Source organism: Protopterus annectens, chromosome 1.part0 (assembly GCF_019279795.1).
Source record: "Protopterus annectens isolate FY-2018-M chromosome 1.part0, PAN1.0, whole genome shotgun sequence".
In the NCBI taxonomy this organism is placed as follows: domain Eukaryota; kingdom Metazoa; phylum Chordata; order Ceratodontiformes; family Protopteridae; genus Protopterus; species Protopterus annectens.
In genome coordinates, this window is record NC_056725.1 from 1897152063 (window position 1) to 1897169070 (window position 17008).

The 17008-nt window shown below is 43.4% G+C and overlaps 1 protein-coding gene across 2 annotated transcripts in view; it reads left to right on the forward strand.

The window, feature by feature from the left end:
• EZR (ezrin) overlaps positions 1–17008 on the forward strand; it is a 1157798-nt gene that overhangs the window by 931004 nt on the left and 209786 nt on the right. For both annotated transcript variants that reach the window (XM_044070016.1, XM_044070025.1), the window contains exon 11: positions 5574–5734. In XM_044070016.1, the coding sequence (XP_043925951.1) occupies positions 5574–5734 (161 nt within the window). The remainder of the gene's footprint in view (positions 1–5573; positions 5735–17008) is intronic.

Consider the following 17008-nt stretch of genomic DNA (forward strand, 5'->3'; position numbering starts at 1 on the left):
ATGCATTTTTTAGGTTTGAATCGTTCATCCAGAGGTAGCTAGAATATTAGTCCTTTATAAACATAATGTGTTGTTAATACTAATGAACCCTTTTGTTATCAGAAGAGTGTTTTTTCTTAAAAGGTTGTCAAAACAAACAAAAAAAGAAGGGCGTGCAGCAGTGTCATCCTTTAGTAACTGAAATGGTCCATATGGGCTAAGGAGCAACCAGTTGCTACTGCCCCTTAAAATTCAAATTAAATTAAAACTAGATACTGAATACACTTTTCAAGCTCATTTATATACAATTACTATATCAAAAGAGGTAAAGGGTTCAAAATTTCACTAAATCTGCCATTACCCCCAACACACACACTCACACACACACACTACTCATTTACCCTGACCACAGTAATCCTTCTAGCACTTCAGTTTCAGAATCCATTTCTCTGCCTAACCTTGACTGCAGAGTCTTTAATATTTCAGTCTGGATTGGGCCTCCTAGCATCTGCAAAAATTCTACTGGGGCCTCCTGTCTGTGAATCTGATAAATCTGATTAAACCACCTGATTAATTTAGTCCTGATGAGGTCATGTGATTCTGGTAATCATGCTGGACACATTCTCATTCCATTAAAATTTTTTATCCCTTACTTCACCATCATTGCACAGCCTACATTTGTAACTGTTGCTGTCCTTCTGTATCACTGTTGCAGTATTCTTCACCTTAGAGATTTCCTGCCAAAGATAGCCCAAGTGCCTGGCCCATATATAAAAGCCTTTAGATCTTGTATACACTGTATGTGACACTTATGCTCCTCATACAGGAAGTAGGGCATAAAGGTGAAGTACAGGTGCAGTTATCCAGAGGTTCTTTGCCGCCAGTTCAGATGTCATCATTGCTAGTCAGTCTGAACAGCCTTTTGCTGTGCTGAATACCTAGTTGTCAGGTAAGTGCCCCATTGGGGTCTTTTTTTTTCCTTTTGGTCTTGCTTTCTTTTGGTTACCTGAAGTTCATGTCATCCAAGAAGGGAAAATGCTGGGGGGGGGGCAGATTCCCCATAAGGATCATCAAAAAGAATGTATTTTTTGTTTGGGTGCTTGCCACGACCATATGTCCTGCAGCATTTGTAAGGTGTTTGTGCCTAAGACTCTTAGAAGCCAGTTGTCTTCGCTGGCCATTTTTCTTGAGATCCAGAGGCTTAAACTGTTAGCCCAGAGTAGAATCCTGAGGTAGTAGTGAGTAAGAAGGCGGCCAAGAAGCCTTGAGTGGATTCTTTGGCTGTCCAGCCTCCACCAGATGTTTCTGTTTTTAAGTGGTGGTAGCTCTGTAGCCGTCCAGTGTCTTCATTGGATTCCTCTCCATTGAATCTTATCAGGGTTTGGAACCTCCAGTGTTTTTTAGAGCTGATGTCCCTACTGACAAAAAACAGAAGACAAATCCTTCTTCTGTACTCCGTAACAATCCTCAAAGGGAATGGCAAGAGTTTACTCAGGGCCTGTTTAATGTCTTGATGGCCCTGTACTCTCCACAGTGGTCTTCTGTGCCTACTCCCCCAAGAACTTCAACTCCTTCATAATGGCCTAGGGGACCCAATTCCTCAAATGAGGATTCAGAGTCTGATGAAGGGTCCTTGTCTTTCTCTTCCCAGATGCCTTAGCCTTTAGCTAATAGCTCTGATGAAGAGGAGTCCATTAGTAGTCCCAAGACTCCTTTTGAGTAATTGTCCTTTGGGGACACAATAGCTAGAATGATAGAATACTTTAAGTAGGATTCTTCTTAGGTGTCCGATATCCAGAAATGTTGTTATGAGCTGCTTCATGTGGACACTTCTAAACCTTCTGCAGTATCTCCTGTGTTGACTGCTTTGTTTAGACACCTTTGTAGCTGCTTCTAAGTCTCTTGATTTTCAGCCTCCTACTGCAGAGAAACCTGACAGGTTCTATAAGGTTCCTGAGGATTGTCATTTCTTATTTGAGTGTCCTTCTGCTGACCCAGTTGTGGTGTTAGTCTCCTCTGACAAGTCTTCTGAGTTTTTGCCCTCTTCCTAGCATCTGTCTTCAGATAAGGATAGTAGGGCAATGGAGAGGATTAGTAAGAAGGTTTGTACTGCATATCCACAAACCAAACGGCACCAGAATTACCCATTCTAAAGACTTTACAACAGAGACAGGTATGTATGCCAGAGACTACCCCTTCTCCGGAACAGGCTCCCCATCCATGTGAAGCAGAGTTCCTCCCTAACCCAATTCAAGTGTAACTTGGACAGTTGGATGAGGAACAGAAAATTCATCCCTGGGTTGGCAGATATGTTTCTAATGGACACAGGCAACCTGTAAATGGTTTTTCCTCCAGGCCTCTGCTTGTAAATGTTTCATCTTCCAAGCTCCTGCTTACACTTATCAAGGGTAACCAGAACTTGTCAGAGATTTGGGATGCATTTCTAGCTTTAAAAAGACCCTTGTGGTCATTATGCTAGTAAACACCAGTGAACTTCTATGTTGGTCTTTTGGGATATCATTTACCAGACCCACATGACCAAATATGCTCTGGCCTTGATTACCTAAGTTTGTCAAGTTATTTCTGACCTCCCCGATTCAGAAGGTAAGTCTTTCATTTTATCTGTTTTGGGTTCTACCTCTCAAGTGGCTCACCACTCTATCATGTGCAGCTGTGATGCTGCTGATGCCTCTTCCAGAGTTAGTGCCTTTTGGTCTGTCATTAGGCATTACCCTTGGTTTCATCTACAGTCTTTACCTGAGGATATTAAGTTGAAGTTGCTGGATTCTCCTTTGGATAATAAAAATCTCTTTGGGATTGCTGCTGCTGATTTGTCTCCTCAGGAAAAAGGTAAGGCTTTGCAGGACCTTAAACATATTTTTTCTCTCTCCTATCCTTCATTTCCAGAAGAAATATCCTACTAGGTCTGCTTTTCTTTGCAGGCAGCCACATAAGGCCACTAAAAGCAGGAGGAGTGGTAGGCAAGCTTCTCCTGCTAAGTCTTATAAGGCTGCTGTGACCCCAGAGGACTCCTTTATCTAAAAAGTTGTCTTCTCTTTGCCATCTTGCCCCCTTACCCCTTGACCAGATTCCCTTGTCCCTACTGCTCTCCGTCTTCCAAACTGGTGTGTCATCACCTCAGATTCTTGGGTTCCATCTATCATCTGTCAGGGTTATTTCATAGTGTGGAAGTCTTTTGCTTCTTTTTCAGGGATTCCCCAACCTTCTGTGGAACACCTTCTCATTATTCAGAGGTCCTTGGGTCCCTGGTGAACCAGGGAACTATTCAACCTCTCTCTCCTTTCCAAATAAGAAAGGGATTTTACTCCAGGATGTTCTTGGCTCCTTGAAGGAGGGCACTTGGAGAACTGTTCTGGATCAATCCTTCCTTAACACCTTTCTCAAGGTTCCTTCTTTTCGGATGCTTACTGTTCAAACTCAGTTTCCCCTTTTACTACCCCAGGCTTTTCTGGTGTCCTTGGATCCAAAAGATGCTTAGCTGCATATTCCTATTCACCCTCTTTTCAGGAATTTTTTTTTTATTTTTCATTTTCTTCCTCTCATTTTCATTTCTCTGTTTTGCCCTTTGGCACCTCTACTGCCTCAAGGGTATTCACAAAATGCCTAGGTCCTGTGATTGCCTTTTGTAGGTTCCAAGACATTCAGATTTTTTTGTCATCTAGATGACCTGTTGCTTCAGGCGCCTTCTCCCAGTTGCCTTTTTCAGGATCTGGAGTTCCCCATATCTCTCCTTCAATTTCTGGGGTTCACTATCAACTTTCAAAACTTTGTCCTGACTTCCTCTTAGGATCATGTGCATCTGGGTTGCCAATTATGGCCTCGCATCCACCTCCAGACGCTTTGTCCTTGTCAGCTTTCTTTCAGTCTCTTCCTCCACTGCCGGCTGTTTCAGCCAGTGTGTTTTTTGAGCTCTGGGATTCGTGGCCTCTTCTGTTCCAGTGCTGTCTTGCAAGACTGCATATTGGGAAGCTTCAATGATACCCCAGGTCAGTTTTGCTTCAGCTTTGCCACCCTCTGGATTTCAGGATGCCTCTCTTTTTTTGTCTAAAGCAGGAATTTGAGAGGTGGATTCAGCAAGTTACCCTCAATCCAGACCTGCCCTTTCAACCTTCAATTTCTTCTGAAGAACTGTTCACTGATGTTGCAGACATGAGGTGATGGGCTTCCTGTTGTCACTTGAACGTTCAAGGTCTCTGCCCTCCCCATCAAAAGTCAGACAGTATCAACATCAAAGAGATGAGAGTTCTGATTCTGGCCCTTCAGGCTTTTCACTCCATGCACTCTCCAGGCCCTCTGAAGGTTTAAACAGACAGCCCCGCAGTTATGTGGTATGTCATTAAGCGGGGGGGGGGGCATGAAGTCCTACCTTCTCTGCAGGCTGGCTGTTCAGGCCTGGGGTGTGGCAGTATACCCCCCCCTCCTTTTTTATACACTCTATTTGCCTTGGCTGTTAGATATATTTCTTTCTATAGTAGGTAGTTATATGTATCTGCTTATATATATATATATATATATATATATATATATATATATATATATATATATATATATACACACACACACACACAAACACACGTACTCCTTGTATATTATTTATTTATGCATATATTTTTTATTTTTGTTTTTTATATATACACATGTTTTATGTTAGCAGTATTTAGCTATGATGCTTGGTTTTATTTATACTTATTTTTATATATTTTTTGTGTTTGTTTTTGAACATCTTAATAGATCGAAGAGCGTTCATGTAGCAGTTTACGTTTTTTATTGTAAACGTCACATAAGGTGTTTACTTGGTTAACTATGTGGATAGCAGGACTGTTTCAGCCTTTGACACAGTTCTGCATTAAGTTTTCCAAAACAGCAGTATATTTGGAACAGTATGATGAAATGGTTTATGTGTGGTGCATATTATATTATTTAGATATCTGCAGTATATGTTTTATTTATTATATCTGAAATCTATTATATAACGTGGTTGGAACATACTAAAAATTTACTTATTTTGCTAAAGTGTTAGGTTACTTTAAATCACTAGGTTTCCACTAATTATTTAATTGAAGGGAAAAAGGTTTCTAGCAGTGATTGGTTTAACAGTGCTTAAAATGTTTAGGCTTGTGATAGAATTTTATATCTGTTGAAGTGTAGGAGTACTACACAAAAGCTCTTACATGTTTCTTACTAAATAAATTGTTTGGTTTTATGCCATGCATGTCCTTTGCCTGCTTGGATTTCTTACATTGTAAAGGATGTCCAAAATGTATACAAACATTTTCATAGCATTTTTTTTGTAATGCTTATGCAATGGATATACAGTTAGGATAGTATGCAGACAATACTGTCAAGCCAGAAACTAATGCAAGTGTAAGTTCCTGTCGTCTAATGTCAATGGGACTGCTGTCAGTGGTGCCATTTTGTATATTCCATGGCTTTTCAGTTTGACAGGTTTTGCTGTGTGCTTTCAGATTCTTCTTATTCCTTTCTCTGTCTGTGAATCGCATTTTTCCATTTCACAGAATAGAATAAATGGGTATAGCTTGGAATACGTAACATATCCTTTATATTTCCGACAGAGCTAGCAGAGCAGATCCGAAGAGCAGCAGAACTAGATGAAGAAAGGAGAAGAGCTCACCAGGAAGCAGAGCGTCTGGAGGCTGAACGTCAAGCTGCTCTTAGGGCAAAAGAAGAGGTAGAAAGGCAGGCTTTGGACCAGATGAAGAGTCAGGAGCAATTGGTAAGCAACAAGCATGCCTTCTTAGTTAAGGTATTGTTACATTTCATTCAACTTGTTCTGTTTGCATTGCTTAAAACCTAAATGTAATAAAATATTAAGCAACTAGTAAAAAAAAAGTATAAATAAAATACAAATCAGCAGCACAGCTGAAACAATGTAATAATAATTATCATCCACAGAAAATACAAAGTTTCAGCCTCACTAGCCCTACGAATTGAAGCTAAACCTCTGTGGGCAAACAAGAGTACAGAGCACCACCAGTTATTTTAGTGGAGTGGACTTGTTCAGTAGAAAATAAGAGCTAAAATACAAATCTATTGGCATGTAGTCAGCTTAGGTCCCACAGTACAGAGGTGGTATAACAAAACCTGAAAGACCTGGTCACTGAATTCAGGACCTGCTTCAAGCAAGCAAAATTTGTATCAAACATATTGCCCCGTGACTGTATACTATGTTTTGTTGTAAACTGAAGTTTGTTTCTGGATTATTAAGCATGTAATGTGTGTGTGTGTGTGTAAGTTATATGAGCATAGCAGAAATGCTGTCTGAAGACCTCTTTGGTCAGTCAAGGATACCTGAATGTTGCAGCTAGTACTGAGCACTCACTGATATTCTTCGTGTTTCACTATTGCAGTCATCACACTTGGATTATCTGCCTGCAGGTAGCCCTCAGTCGACCTGAATACTAGAGTCTTGGGGTTTCTGTGTCGGATGCTGTTGCTTCTTCCATGATGTCAGGTCGTCAGGCATATAAAACAGGCAGCCGATGCCATTACATCAGTCTTTCTTGCCGAGAAGGAGCCCGAAGCAGAAGCAGTTCGCAAGTGCCAGTCGGCCGCTACCTGAAATGTTCGTTTTTCGAGTTTCAAACCTGAAGTCTTCTAAAGCTAAGTACCCCGTTGGGGATTCTTTTTTCTTGTTCTAACCGATGTCAGAAAAAGTTAACAATTGTCTTGCCTGTGGAAAGCAAATACCTCACAGAGATTTATTACTGTGTCACCTGTTGGGGCCCAGATCACGACGTCCCCCACTGTCGGTTTTGTGCCTTGTTAAATGTCTGAACCATTCGTCATCGGGCTATCTTTGTAGCTAAATTCTTTCACTCTCATTCTCAGTATTCCGAAATGGCTTCGATAAGCCATCCAACTTCCGAGCTTCTGAAAAAATGTAAAGATAAAGACAGAGACAGACCAAATAGGTCCAAAACTGCCAACGTCGCTTCCATTAAGCTAGTCGCCAGTTCGCTGGTATTCAGTGAGGCGCCTTTGTAGCCCCTGATGCCCGCTTCTACAGATTCGCAGGCCTCTGCTGAGACCCATTCGGAATCCGGTATGCCGCGAGATGGACTATGGAACTTGCGGATGTCTCTACCTTGGATGAGTTTGGAGCTGCTGTGTAGGTACCGGCTTCTGAAGGTGTATTCCGATGTTCGCATTAAACTGACAACATCGTTTGTAGCTAAAACTGCAGAGTTTCTCAAGCCCAGAGTACGCACTATGCCTAGAAAACCGATGACCAAAGCGCATGCTCAAGCTAACATGCCACAAAAACAAATGCTTAGAATGTCTGAAGACCTTGTTACCCTAATTAGGGGAAGCCAGCCTTCCCCTGCTAAATGACAAAGAATTGAGTTTCATTCTGATTCCACAGACCAGGAGTCCGATGACTCTGACCCTTCTGATTACCAGGACATACCCTTATCAACCTATGAGGATTCAGATGCAGAGGAATCCATTCCCTCTGCCTCCCCTCCAGAGGATTTTTCTTTTGGTTAAACTTTGCATACTTTAAGAGAGCATTTCCACTGGTAATACCAGGACTACCCTCAGTTCAAAAAGAGACTTAGAGAATTTTTAGAGTTTCCTCAGCACAGACCTCTAGCTATACCCCCTGTCCTGGATATTGTAGATGGTGTCTTCATGGATTCCAGTCTTTCTCCAGACACTTTACCCGGCCCCTAGAAAACCTAACAGGTACTACAGAGTACCTGATTCTCACAAATTTCTCTTTAAGAATCCTACTGCGGATCCAGAGTCCATTTCCCAGGGACCTAAAGGCATTAAGGCTACTACAGCCAAAAACCCTACCCCTTCAGACAGGGATTTCAAAACTTTAGACAGATGGGGTAATAAGGTATATACCTCTGCAACACTTGCCATCAGGGCACTGAATTGCCAGTTTCACATGTTGAAGTACCAGCAACATATTATAGAACTAATTAAACAAAAAATGGTGTTACTTCCAGATTGTGCAGAAAATAAAGATTTACAAGAGTTAATGCATTCTGCAAACCAAGTTAGTAAGCATACTTTGCAGTGTGGCTTTGATGCCCTAGAAGCATCTTGCAGGGCTGCAGTCATGGGGTCTGTATTGAGAAGGCATGATTGGCTGAAGGAACAAACCTTGCCAGATCATGTCAAATCAAAATTACTAGACACTCCTTTAAATCAGGACCATTTGTTTCATACCAAAACAGAAGAAGTTCTTAAGAAGATGGAATAAAAAGCTAAATCTATGCAAACTGTTAAAGAATTCTTACAAGTGTAGCCACCTAGATTCAGTAGGCATTGGTCTTCTAAAAACTGGTCCTTTTCAGTCCCTTCCAAGCCTTTTCAGCCCAAACCCAGGGGAAACAGGCCTCCCAGACTACAGTGTCAGGTTATGTAGAGATCTAAACAATGGAATACTCCCACTTCAAAACAAGGGAGTGGTAAGCTGCCCCCATATGGGAAAGGTTCACAATGACTTTTCAGTTATCCTGCCCAGCCCTGCCCAATTACTTGTGCCCCTAGGAGGAAAACTTGCCCTTTGTGCAAAAAAATGGATGTCCATTACTCAGGACTGATGGGTCCTCAACATTGTATCCCATGGGTACAGATTCTACTTCCACTCACTGCCAACCCCAAGCAGGTTTCCAGACCTTCCTCCAAACCAGTGGGCAGAGGCTCAAAAGCAGGTGCTTTCCCTGCTCAGTATCAGAGCTATTCAGCCTGTTCCAGTAGAACAATGGGGGCAGGGTTTCTACTCCAGACTTTTCCTGGAGCCCAGAAAAGAGGGCTCTTGGTGCCCAATCCTGGATCTATCAATTCTCAACACCTTTCTGGTGGTCCCAAAATTTAAGATGCTTACTCTGAAACAGCTTCTTCCTATGCTAGCCAAGGATGCCTGGTTTGTCACTCTAGACTTAAAAGAAGATTATCTGCACATCCCCATAAGAGAGTCATGCAGGAAATATCTATGCTTCAGGGCAGGCTCTATGCATTATCAGTTCTCTGCACTTCCCTTTGGCTTGTCTACTGTGCAGAGAGTATTCACAAAGTGCCTGGCTCCAGCCATTGCATATTGCAGGCAGAGAAACATCCAAATTTTCCCATACTTGGACAATTGCCTGATTCAGGCGGACAGTCAGGAATTGCTACGTCAGCACCTGACATTTGTAAAAAACCTTCTATTTTCATTGGGGTACACCATCAACGAAAAGAAATCACAACTGGTGCCCAGTCAGAAGATTGTATTCCAGGGAGCAAGCTTGGATACAACTTCCCAGATGGCATTTCTCACTCCAGAAGAACAGGTCTATCTGACCGACTTCAAACAGCTGGCCACCAGAACCCAGCTATCTGCAAGGAAAATACTGCAAGCCCTAGGGTTCATGGCCTCGTGTATTCTGCTAATTCCGTATGTAAGACTGCATATGAGGAAACTTCAGTAGTACATAAAAAGTTTTTGGATTCAACATTCTCAGGAACTGGAAACAATCATTCCAATCATACCTTGTCTAAGGGCAGAGTTCCTTTGGTGGGCAGAAGCATGCAGCCACAACAAGGGACTGCCTTTCACTCAACCCCTCGCTGCCCAAACCCTGACTCCAGATGCATCAGACTATGCACGGGGAGCTCACATGGCAGGCAAATGCATTTAGGGCCACTGGTGCCCAGGCCAAATTGTCCTGCACATCAATCAAAAAGAGATGCTAGCTGTACAGAATGCACTGACAGCCTTCAAATACCTAATCCTTCCAGGACGGCTGCTGATAAAAACAGACATCACAGTTATATGGTGCATAAACAAGCAGGGGGAACCCATTCTTACCCACTCTCCAAGTTAGCCATGGCCCTGTGTAACACAGCCATGATCAACCAAGTGCATCTACAAGCTCAATTCCTGGCAGGCAAACAAAATTCACTGGCAGACGACCTAAGCAGAAATATCCTAGACCCACACGAGTGGAAATTGGAGCCCAACACGTTCGACCTAATCCAGAGGTGGGGGACACCGGAGGTGGACCTCTTTGCCTCCCCCAAGAACCACCAATTGAGCAAATTCTGCACCAGAAACTCTCTCAGCAGGGCATGAAAGGTGGATGCCCTATCCTTCCAATGGGAAAACCTCTCGATTTATGCCCCCCCCCCGGCCCCTCCTCTCAAAAGTACTATTCAAGATCAAACAGGATAGGCCAAGGACAATTCTTATTGCCTCAGACTGGCCATGCCAGCACTGCTACCCACTCTTACATAGTCTGACAACAGTGCCACCCTGGCATCTGCACCAGACTCCTACCCTGCTGCCTCAGCAGGAGGGACAGATTTTGCATCTACAGTTGCAAACCCTAAACCTTGCAGCCTGGCTTATCCCCTGAATACACCACCAGCAACCCTCAGCAAACAAGTGCTGGACATCATTCTGGAAGCCAGAAGGCATTGTACTAGGAAATCCTATGCTGAAAAGTGGAAAAGATATTGTTCTTGGAATCATTCTCAAGGAAAGGACACAGTAGTGCCCTCCTTACCTCTAATCCTGGATTACCTAGCAGAGCTACTCCACAGAGGCCTATCCTTCTCCATTAAGAGTCATGCCTCTGCCATCTCAGCTCATTATAACACTGAATCACCTCTTTTTTCTCACCCTCTCATCAAACAGTTCCTGAGAGGATCTAACAACGTAAGGCCCCCTAGGAGAGCACCCACCCCTGTCTGGAACCTTAACTTTGTACTGGAAAAGCTCATGCTTCCCCCTTTTGAACCTGCTGCTTCAGCAGAGTTAAAATTCCTCTCTGGGAAAACAGCCTTGCTCTTAGCCATAACTTCAGCAAGAAGAGTGTCTGAGTTAGTGAGTTAATGGCTGTGGAACCCTTCATTATTTTCCATGCTGACAGGATTTCCCTTAGGACTAACCCATCCTTTATGTCTAAGGTGGTGTCCAGTGTGGCTCTAAACCAATTCATCCATTTGCCAACCTTCTTCCCTAATCCTCAGAATAAAGGGGAAAGGATCCTGCACTCCTTGGACGTGCACAGATAGCTCAGGTTCTACCTTGCCAGGACTAAACCTTTCAGAAAATCTGACCAGTTGCTAGTCAGCTTTGCTACAGGGGCAGAGGGCAAGGCCATTTCAAAACAAACCATTTCCAAATGGATAGCACACTGCATCCATTTCTGCTACAAACACCATGGAAAACCTACCCCACAGGGGATCAGACCATATTCCACTAGGGCTACTTCCACCTCTACAGCATTTCTCAGGGGAGCCCCCTACCAGGGACATTCTGGAAGCTGCAACCTGGAGTTCTGTGCACACCTTCAAAAAGCATTACCTTACCTATTTTTTCTAAATCCAGAGCTGGATTTGCTACAGCAGTCTTATAAGACCTGCTAGCCAGCCCTAACACTTCTTAACTGCCTCCACCCTTCCTCAGCTTTGGTAATCAACCCAAGTGTGATGACTGCAACAGTGAAACACGAAGAACATAATGCAGTTGTTTACACTTACCATAAATGTAGATGTTTGAGTGTATTCACTGGTGCAGTCCTGGTTTCCCTCCCTCCAGCCCCCTGTTTTTTTGTATCCTTTCTACCTCTCCTCTCTATGGCCATTTTTAATGGCAGTGGTATTTACTTTTTACTGGTGGTGTTCCCCACCATTTACTAGCTTCCTATTTGGGAGCTCCTGACATCTGGGGCAAGAAAAACTGATGTTATGGTGTCGGCTGTCTGTTTTATACCCCTGACAACCTGATGTAATGGAAGAAGCAACAGCATCCGATGCAGAAATCCCAAGACTCTGGCATTCAGGCTAACTAAGGGCTACCTGCAGGCAGATAACCCAAGTGTGATGACTGCAACAGTGAATACACTCGAACATCTACATTTATGGGAAGTGTACACAACTGTACTTTTTGTGCTGACAACAAGCTTTTAAAGCTTTTCTGCCAGTGTGACTTCTAGAAATTATGTAGTGTTCCAGATATGATGTCATCAGAGCAATTCCTTATTAAAAGGTGACATCTATTGCCTTTCAGAATCCTCTTGCCTTTGACAGTTTTCTGGCATACTTCACAGACGGTTTCTCCCTTTTTTAATTTCTCCAAATCTTTTGGGTTTCTAATTCCATGATGGGAATGGACCCCATTCCTAAGTCAAAGTACGATTAAAGTTCATGAAATTAGTATTGTTTCAATCTTTGATGTCATCCAGAAGTGCTGTTCTCAGCACCTGCAATGAACCCAGTAATGACTCCTGCAATTCGAATGGAGATGTTCTTCGTGTTTCACTGTTGCAGTCATCACATTTGGGTTATCTGCTTGCAGTAACCCTCAGTCTGCGTGATTAACAAAGTCTTGGGTCCTGCGTCGGTTGCTGTCTCTTCTTCTGTGACATCAGGTAGTCAGGGTTATAAAACATGCAGCCGATGCCATTACATCAGTCCTTCTTGCCATGCGGTGCCCGAAGCAGAAGCAGTTCGCATGTGCCGGTCGACCGACTCCTGAAATTTTTGTTTTCGAGTTTCAGAACCGAAGTCTTCAACTTAAAGCTAAGTACACCGTTGGGGAAACTTTTTCTTGCTCTAAACAGACATCAGTAAAAGTAAATAATTGCATTTCTTGTGGAAAGCAAATACTCATAAAGATTTTCATTCATACTGTATTCCTTGCCTAGGCCCTGACCACGATGTACCTCGCTGTTGGTTTTGTGCCTTATTTAAACAACAAACTATCCGTCGTCTGTATATTTTCACTTCTAAATATTTTGGTGCTCGGTTCAATTATCCAGATATTTCTTCGGTAAGCCATCCAACTATCAATATTCCAAAAAAAACGCAAAGATAAAGACAGAGACAGGCAGCCTAGGTCCAAAGCTGCCGACGAAGCTTCTGCTAAGCCAGTTCACCGGTACTCGGTGAGGCGCTTTTGCAGCCACCGATACCCGCTACTTCAGATTCGCAGGCCTCTACTAAGACCCATTTGGAGTCTGGTATGCCGCGAGATGCTTCAACTGTGGAACCTGTGGATGTCTCTACCTTGGATGGGTCTTGAGCCACTGTGCAGGCACCGGCTTCTGAGGCTGTATTCAGGCCTACTGACTTGCATATTAAACTAATGCCATCTTCTTCTTTAAGGCCTAAAACTCGAACCATGCCTAGAAAACCGATGCCCAGACACATGGTCAGGCTTCTATGCCTAAAAAAACAGATAAGAATGGCTGAAGACCTTATTACTTTAATCAGGGGAAGCCAACCTTCCCTCTCTAAGAGACCTAGGTCTGAGTTTGCTTTTGATACTTCTGACCAAGATTCTGAAATTTCTGTTTCCTCTGACCAGCGATTACCTTTTATCTACCTATGAGGATTCTGATGTTGAGGACCAAGATTCTGAAATTTCTGTTTCCTTTGACCAGCGATTACCTTTTATCTACCTATGAGGATTCTGATGCTGAGGACTCTATTCCCTCTGCTCCTCCCTCCCCCGAGGATTTCTCTTTTGGTGAAACCTTGCATACTCTTAGGGAGCATTTTTGTTGGGAAAGTCAGGATTTCTCCGATTCAAAAATGAGGCTTAGGGATTTCTTACTCCTACCTCAGCATAGGCCTTTAGCTATCCCTCCTGTACTAGACATTGTTGATGATGCTTTTTTGGAATCTAGTTTGGCCATTGATTCCTTGCCTCCTGCTCCCAGAAATCCAGACAGATATTACAGGGTTCCTGACTCTCAAGTTTCTTTTTAAAAATCGTACTGCAGATCCTGAGACCATTTCACAGGGACCCAAGGGCACTAAAGCTTCTACTGCTAAAAATCCTACCCCCCTCTGATAGAAACTCCAGGGTGCTGGATAGATTGGGTAATGCAACCTTGGTCATTAGGGCTTTAAACTGCCAGTTTCATATGTTAAAGTATCAGCAGCATGTTACTGGATTGCTTAAACAGAAAATGATGTTGATTCCTGACTGTGTGGAAAATAAGGATTTACAGGATTTAATGCATTCAGCTGAACAAGTTGGAAAACATACTTTGCAATGTGGTTTTGATTTACTAGAGGCATCTTGCAGGGCCGCTGTTACTGGGTCTGTGCTCACAAGGCATGCTTGGCTTAAGGAGCAATCTTTGCCTAATCATGTTCAAGCTAAATTGTTGGATGCTCCCTTAAATCAGGACCGCCTGTTTGGCCACAAGGCTGAGGAAGTGCTTAAAAAGATGGAAGATAAAGTTAAATCTATGCAAACTGTTAAGATTTCTTACAAGTTTAGCCTCCTAGATTTAGTAGGCACTGGCCTTCCAGGTCTGCTCAAGCCAAACCCAGACTGCAAAAACCTCGGGTATCAGTCCCAGGGGACACACAGGACTAAGAAGTGGAGGGCCTCCCCTTCCAAATCTGAGAGTAATAAGACTCCCTCCTATGGTAAACTGTTTCAATGACTTCCTTTTAAAATTTCCAAGCACTTATCAACTGGCTGCCCCTTTGGGAGGAAAGATTGCTCTTCATGCTAAGAACTGGGAACTCATTACCCAGGACAAATAGGTTTTAGATGTAATGTCCCAGGGATACAGATTTCACTTCCACACGTTGCCAACACCAAGCGGGTGGCCGGACCAACCCCCAAATCAGTGGGCAGAGGCCCAAAAACAAGTACTTACTCTCTCAAGCATGGCAGCTATTCAACTGGTACCAGAAGAGGAAAAGGGACAATGTTTCTACTCGAGACTTTTCCTGGTACCCAGAAAAGACAATTCATGGCATTCTATCCTGGACTTGTCTACTCTAAACAACATTTTGGAGATTCCAAAATTCAAGATGTTGACTCTTCAACAATTACTTCCTATGCTAGGCAAAGATGCCTGGTTGGCAACACTAGATTTAAAAGAAGCATACCTGCACATCCCAATCGGGGAATCTTGCGGAAGATACCTGTGCTTCAAAGCAGGCTGCACGCACTATCAGTTCTCTGCACTGCCCTTTGGCTTATCTACTTCGCCCAGGGTATTCACAAAGTGTCTAGCTCCAGTTGTTGCATTTTGCAGGCAAAGAAATATTGAAATATACCCATACCCGGATGATTGTCTAATTCAGGCAGAAAACCAGGACATACTTTTGAATCATCTGGCCTTTGTACAAAGGGTTCTAACTTGTCTGGGGTACACCATAAATGAAAAGAAATCACACCTGGTACCCTGTCAACAAATTATATTCCTGGGAGCAAGCTTGAATACAACTTCCCAGATGGCTTACCTCACACCAGAGAAACAAATTCATTTGACAACCTACTTCAAACAAGTGGCCACAAAGACCCTATCTGCAAGACAAATGCTGCAGCCTTGGGGTTCATGGCCTCCTGCATTCTTCTAATTCCATATGCAAGACTGCATATGAGGAAACTACAGTGGTATCTAAAAAGCCTATGGTGTCTTCTCAGGGTCTAGAAGCAATGATTCCTATCATACCTTGCCTACGCCTAGAGTTCCTTTGGTGGGCAGAAGCCTGCCACCAAAACAAGGGCCTACCTTTCATACCACCCCCGCTGCCAAAACCCTAACAACGGATGCATCAGGCTATGCATGGGGGGGGGCTCACCTGGCAGGGAAGTGCATTCAGGGCAAATGGAACCCAAGTCAAATGCACCTGCATATCAATAAAAAAAAAGTGTTAGCTATACAGAATGCTCTGACAGCCTTCAAGGACCACATTCTTCCAGGACAACTAATGGTAAAGACGGACAACAAAACTGTTATGTGGTACATAAACAAGCAGGGGGGTATACATTCTTACCTCCTTTGCAGACTAGCCGTGGCATTGTGGAACACAGCCTTGAGCTACCAAGTGCACCTACAAGCTCAGTTCCTGCCAGGAAAATTAAATACACTGGCAGATGGACTAAGCAGAAACCTCATGGACCCACACGAGTGGAAACTGGAACCAAGGATTTTCAACATGTTGACAAGCAAATGGGGGAGCCCAGATATAGACCTGTTTGCCTCTCCCCAGAACTACCAGTTGGACAAATTTTGCACAAGGACTCCCCACAAACAATCCTGGAAAGTGGACGCTTTGTCTTTCAGCTGGAAAAACCTGTCAGTCTATGCCTTCCCCCTCTCTCTCTCTGCTCTCCAAAGTATTACTAAAAATCGAACAGGACAAACCAAGGATGATTTTGATTGCTCCAGACTGGCCACGCCAGCACTGGTACCCCCTCATGTGCAATGTGTCATGGTTATATCCCCATGGCACTTGCCTCAGATTCCTTCCCTGTTGTCTCAGCAGGAGAACCAGATTCTGCACCCTCAGCTTCTAACACTGAACCTTGCAGCCTGGCTACTTACATAATCTCTCATGTACCATCCCTCAGTATACCTGTGATGGATATAATTTTAGAGGCAAGGAGGCCTAGTACTAGAAACTCTTATGCTGAAAAATGGAAGAGATTCTGTGCCTAGAACCAATATCAAGGGATGAGCACAGCAGCACTCAATTTACTTCAGATTTTACAATACATAACTGAGATACTTCACAAGGGCCTGTCTTTTTCCTCCATTAAAATCCACGCCTCAGCCATTTCAGCTCATTATAACATAGAACCTCTCCTCTTCTCTCATCCAATTCTCAGGCAGTTCCTCAGAGGGGCCAACATTTTGAGACCACCCAGGAGAGCTCCAACCCCAGCCTGGGACCTTAACTTTGTTGTGGAGAAACTCACTCTACCTCCTTTCGAGCCAGCTGCTACTGCAGACTTAAAATTTCTTTCATGGAAAACAGCTTTACTTTTAGCAATCACTTCAGCTAGAATGGTATCTGAGTTACAGGCCCTTATGGCAGTGGAGCCTTTCATCATCTTTCATGCAGACAGGGTGTCCCTCAGAAGCAGTCTATCCTTCATGCCCAAGGTGGTATCCAGTGTGGCTGTTAATCAGTCCATTCATTTGCCAACTTTCTTTCCCAGTCCACAGAACAAAGGGGAACGGATACTGCATTCATTAGATGTGCACAGACAACTTAGATTCTACTTGGA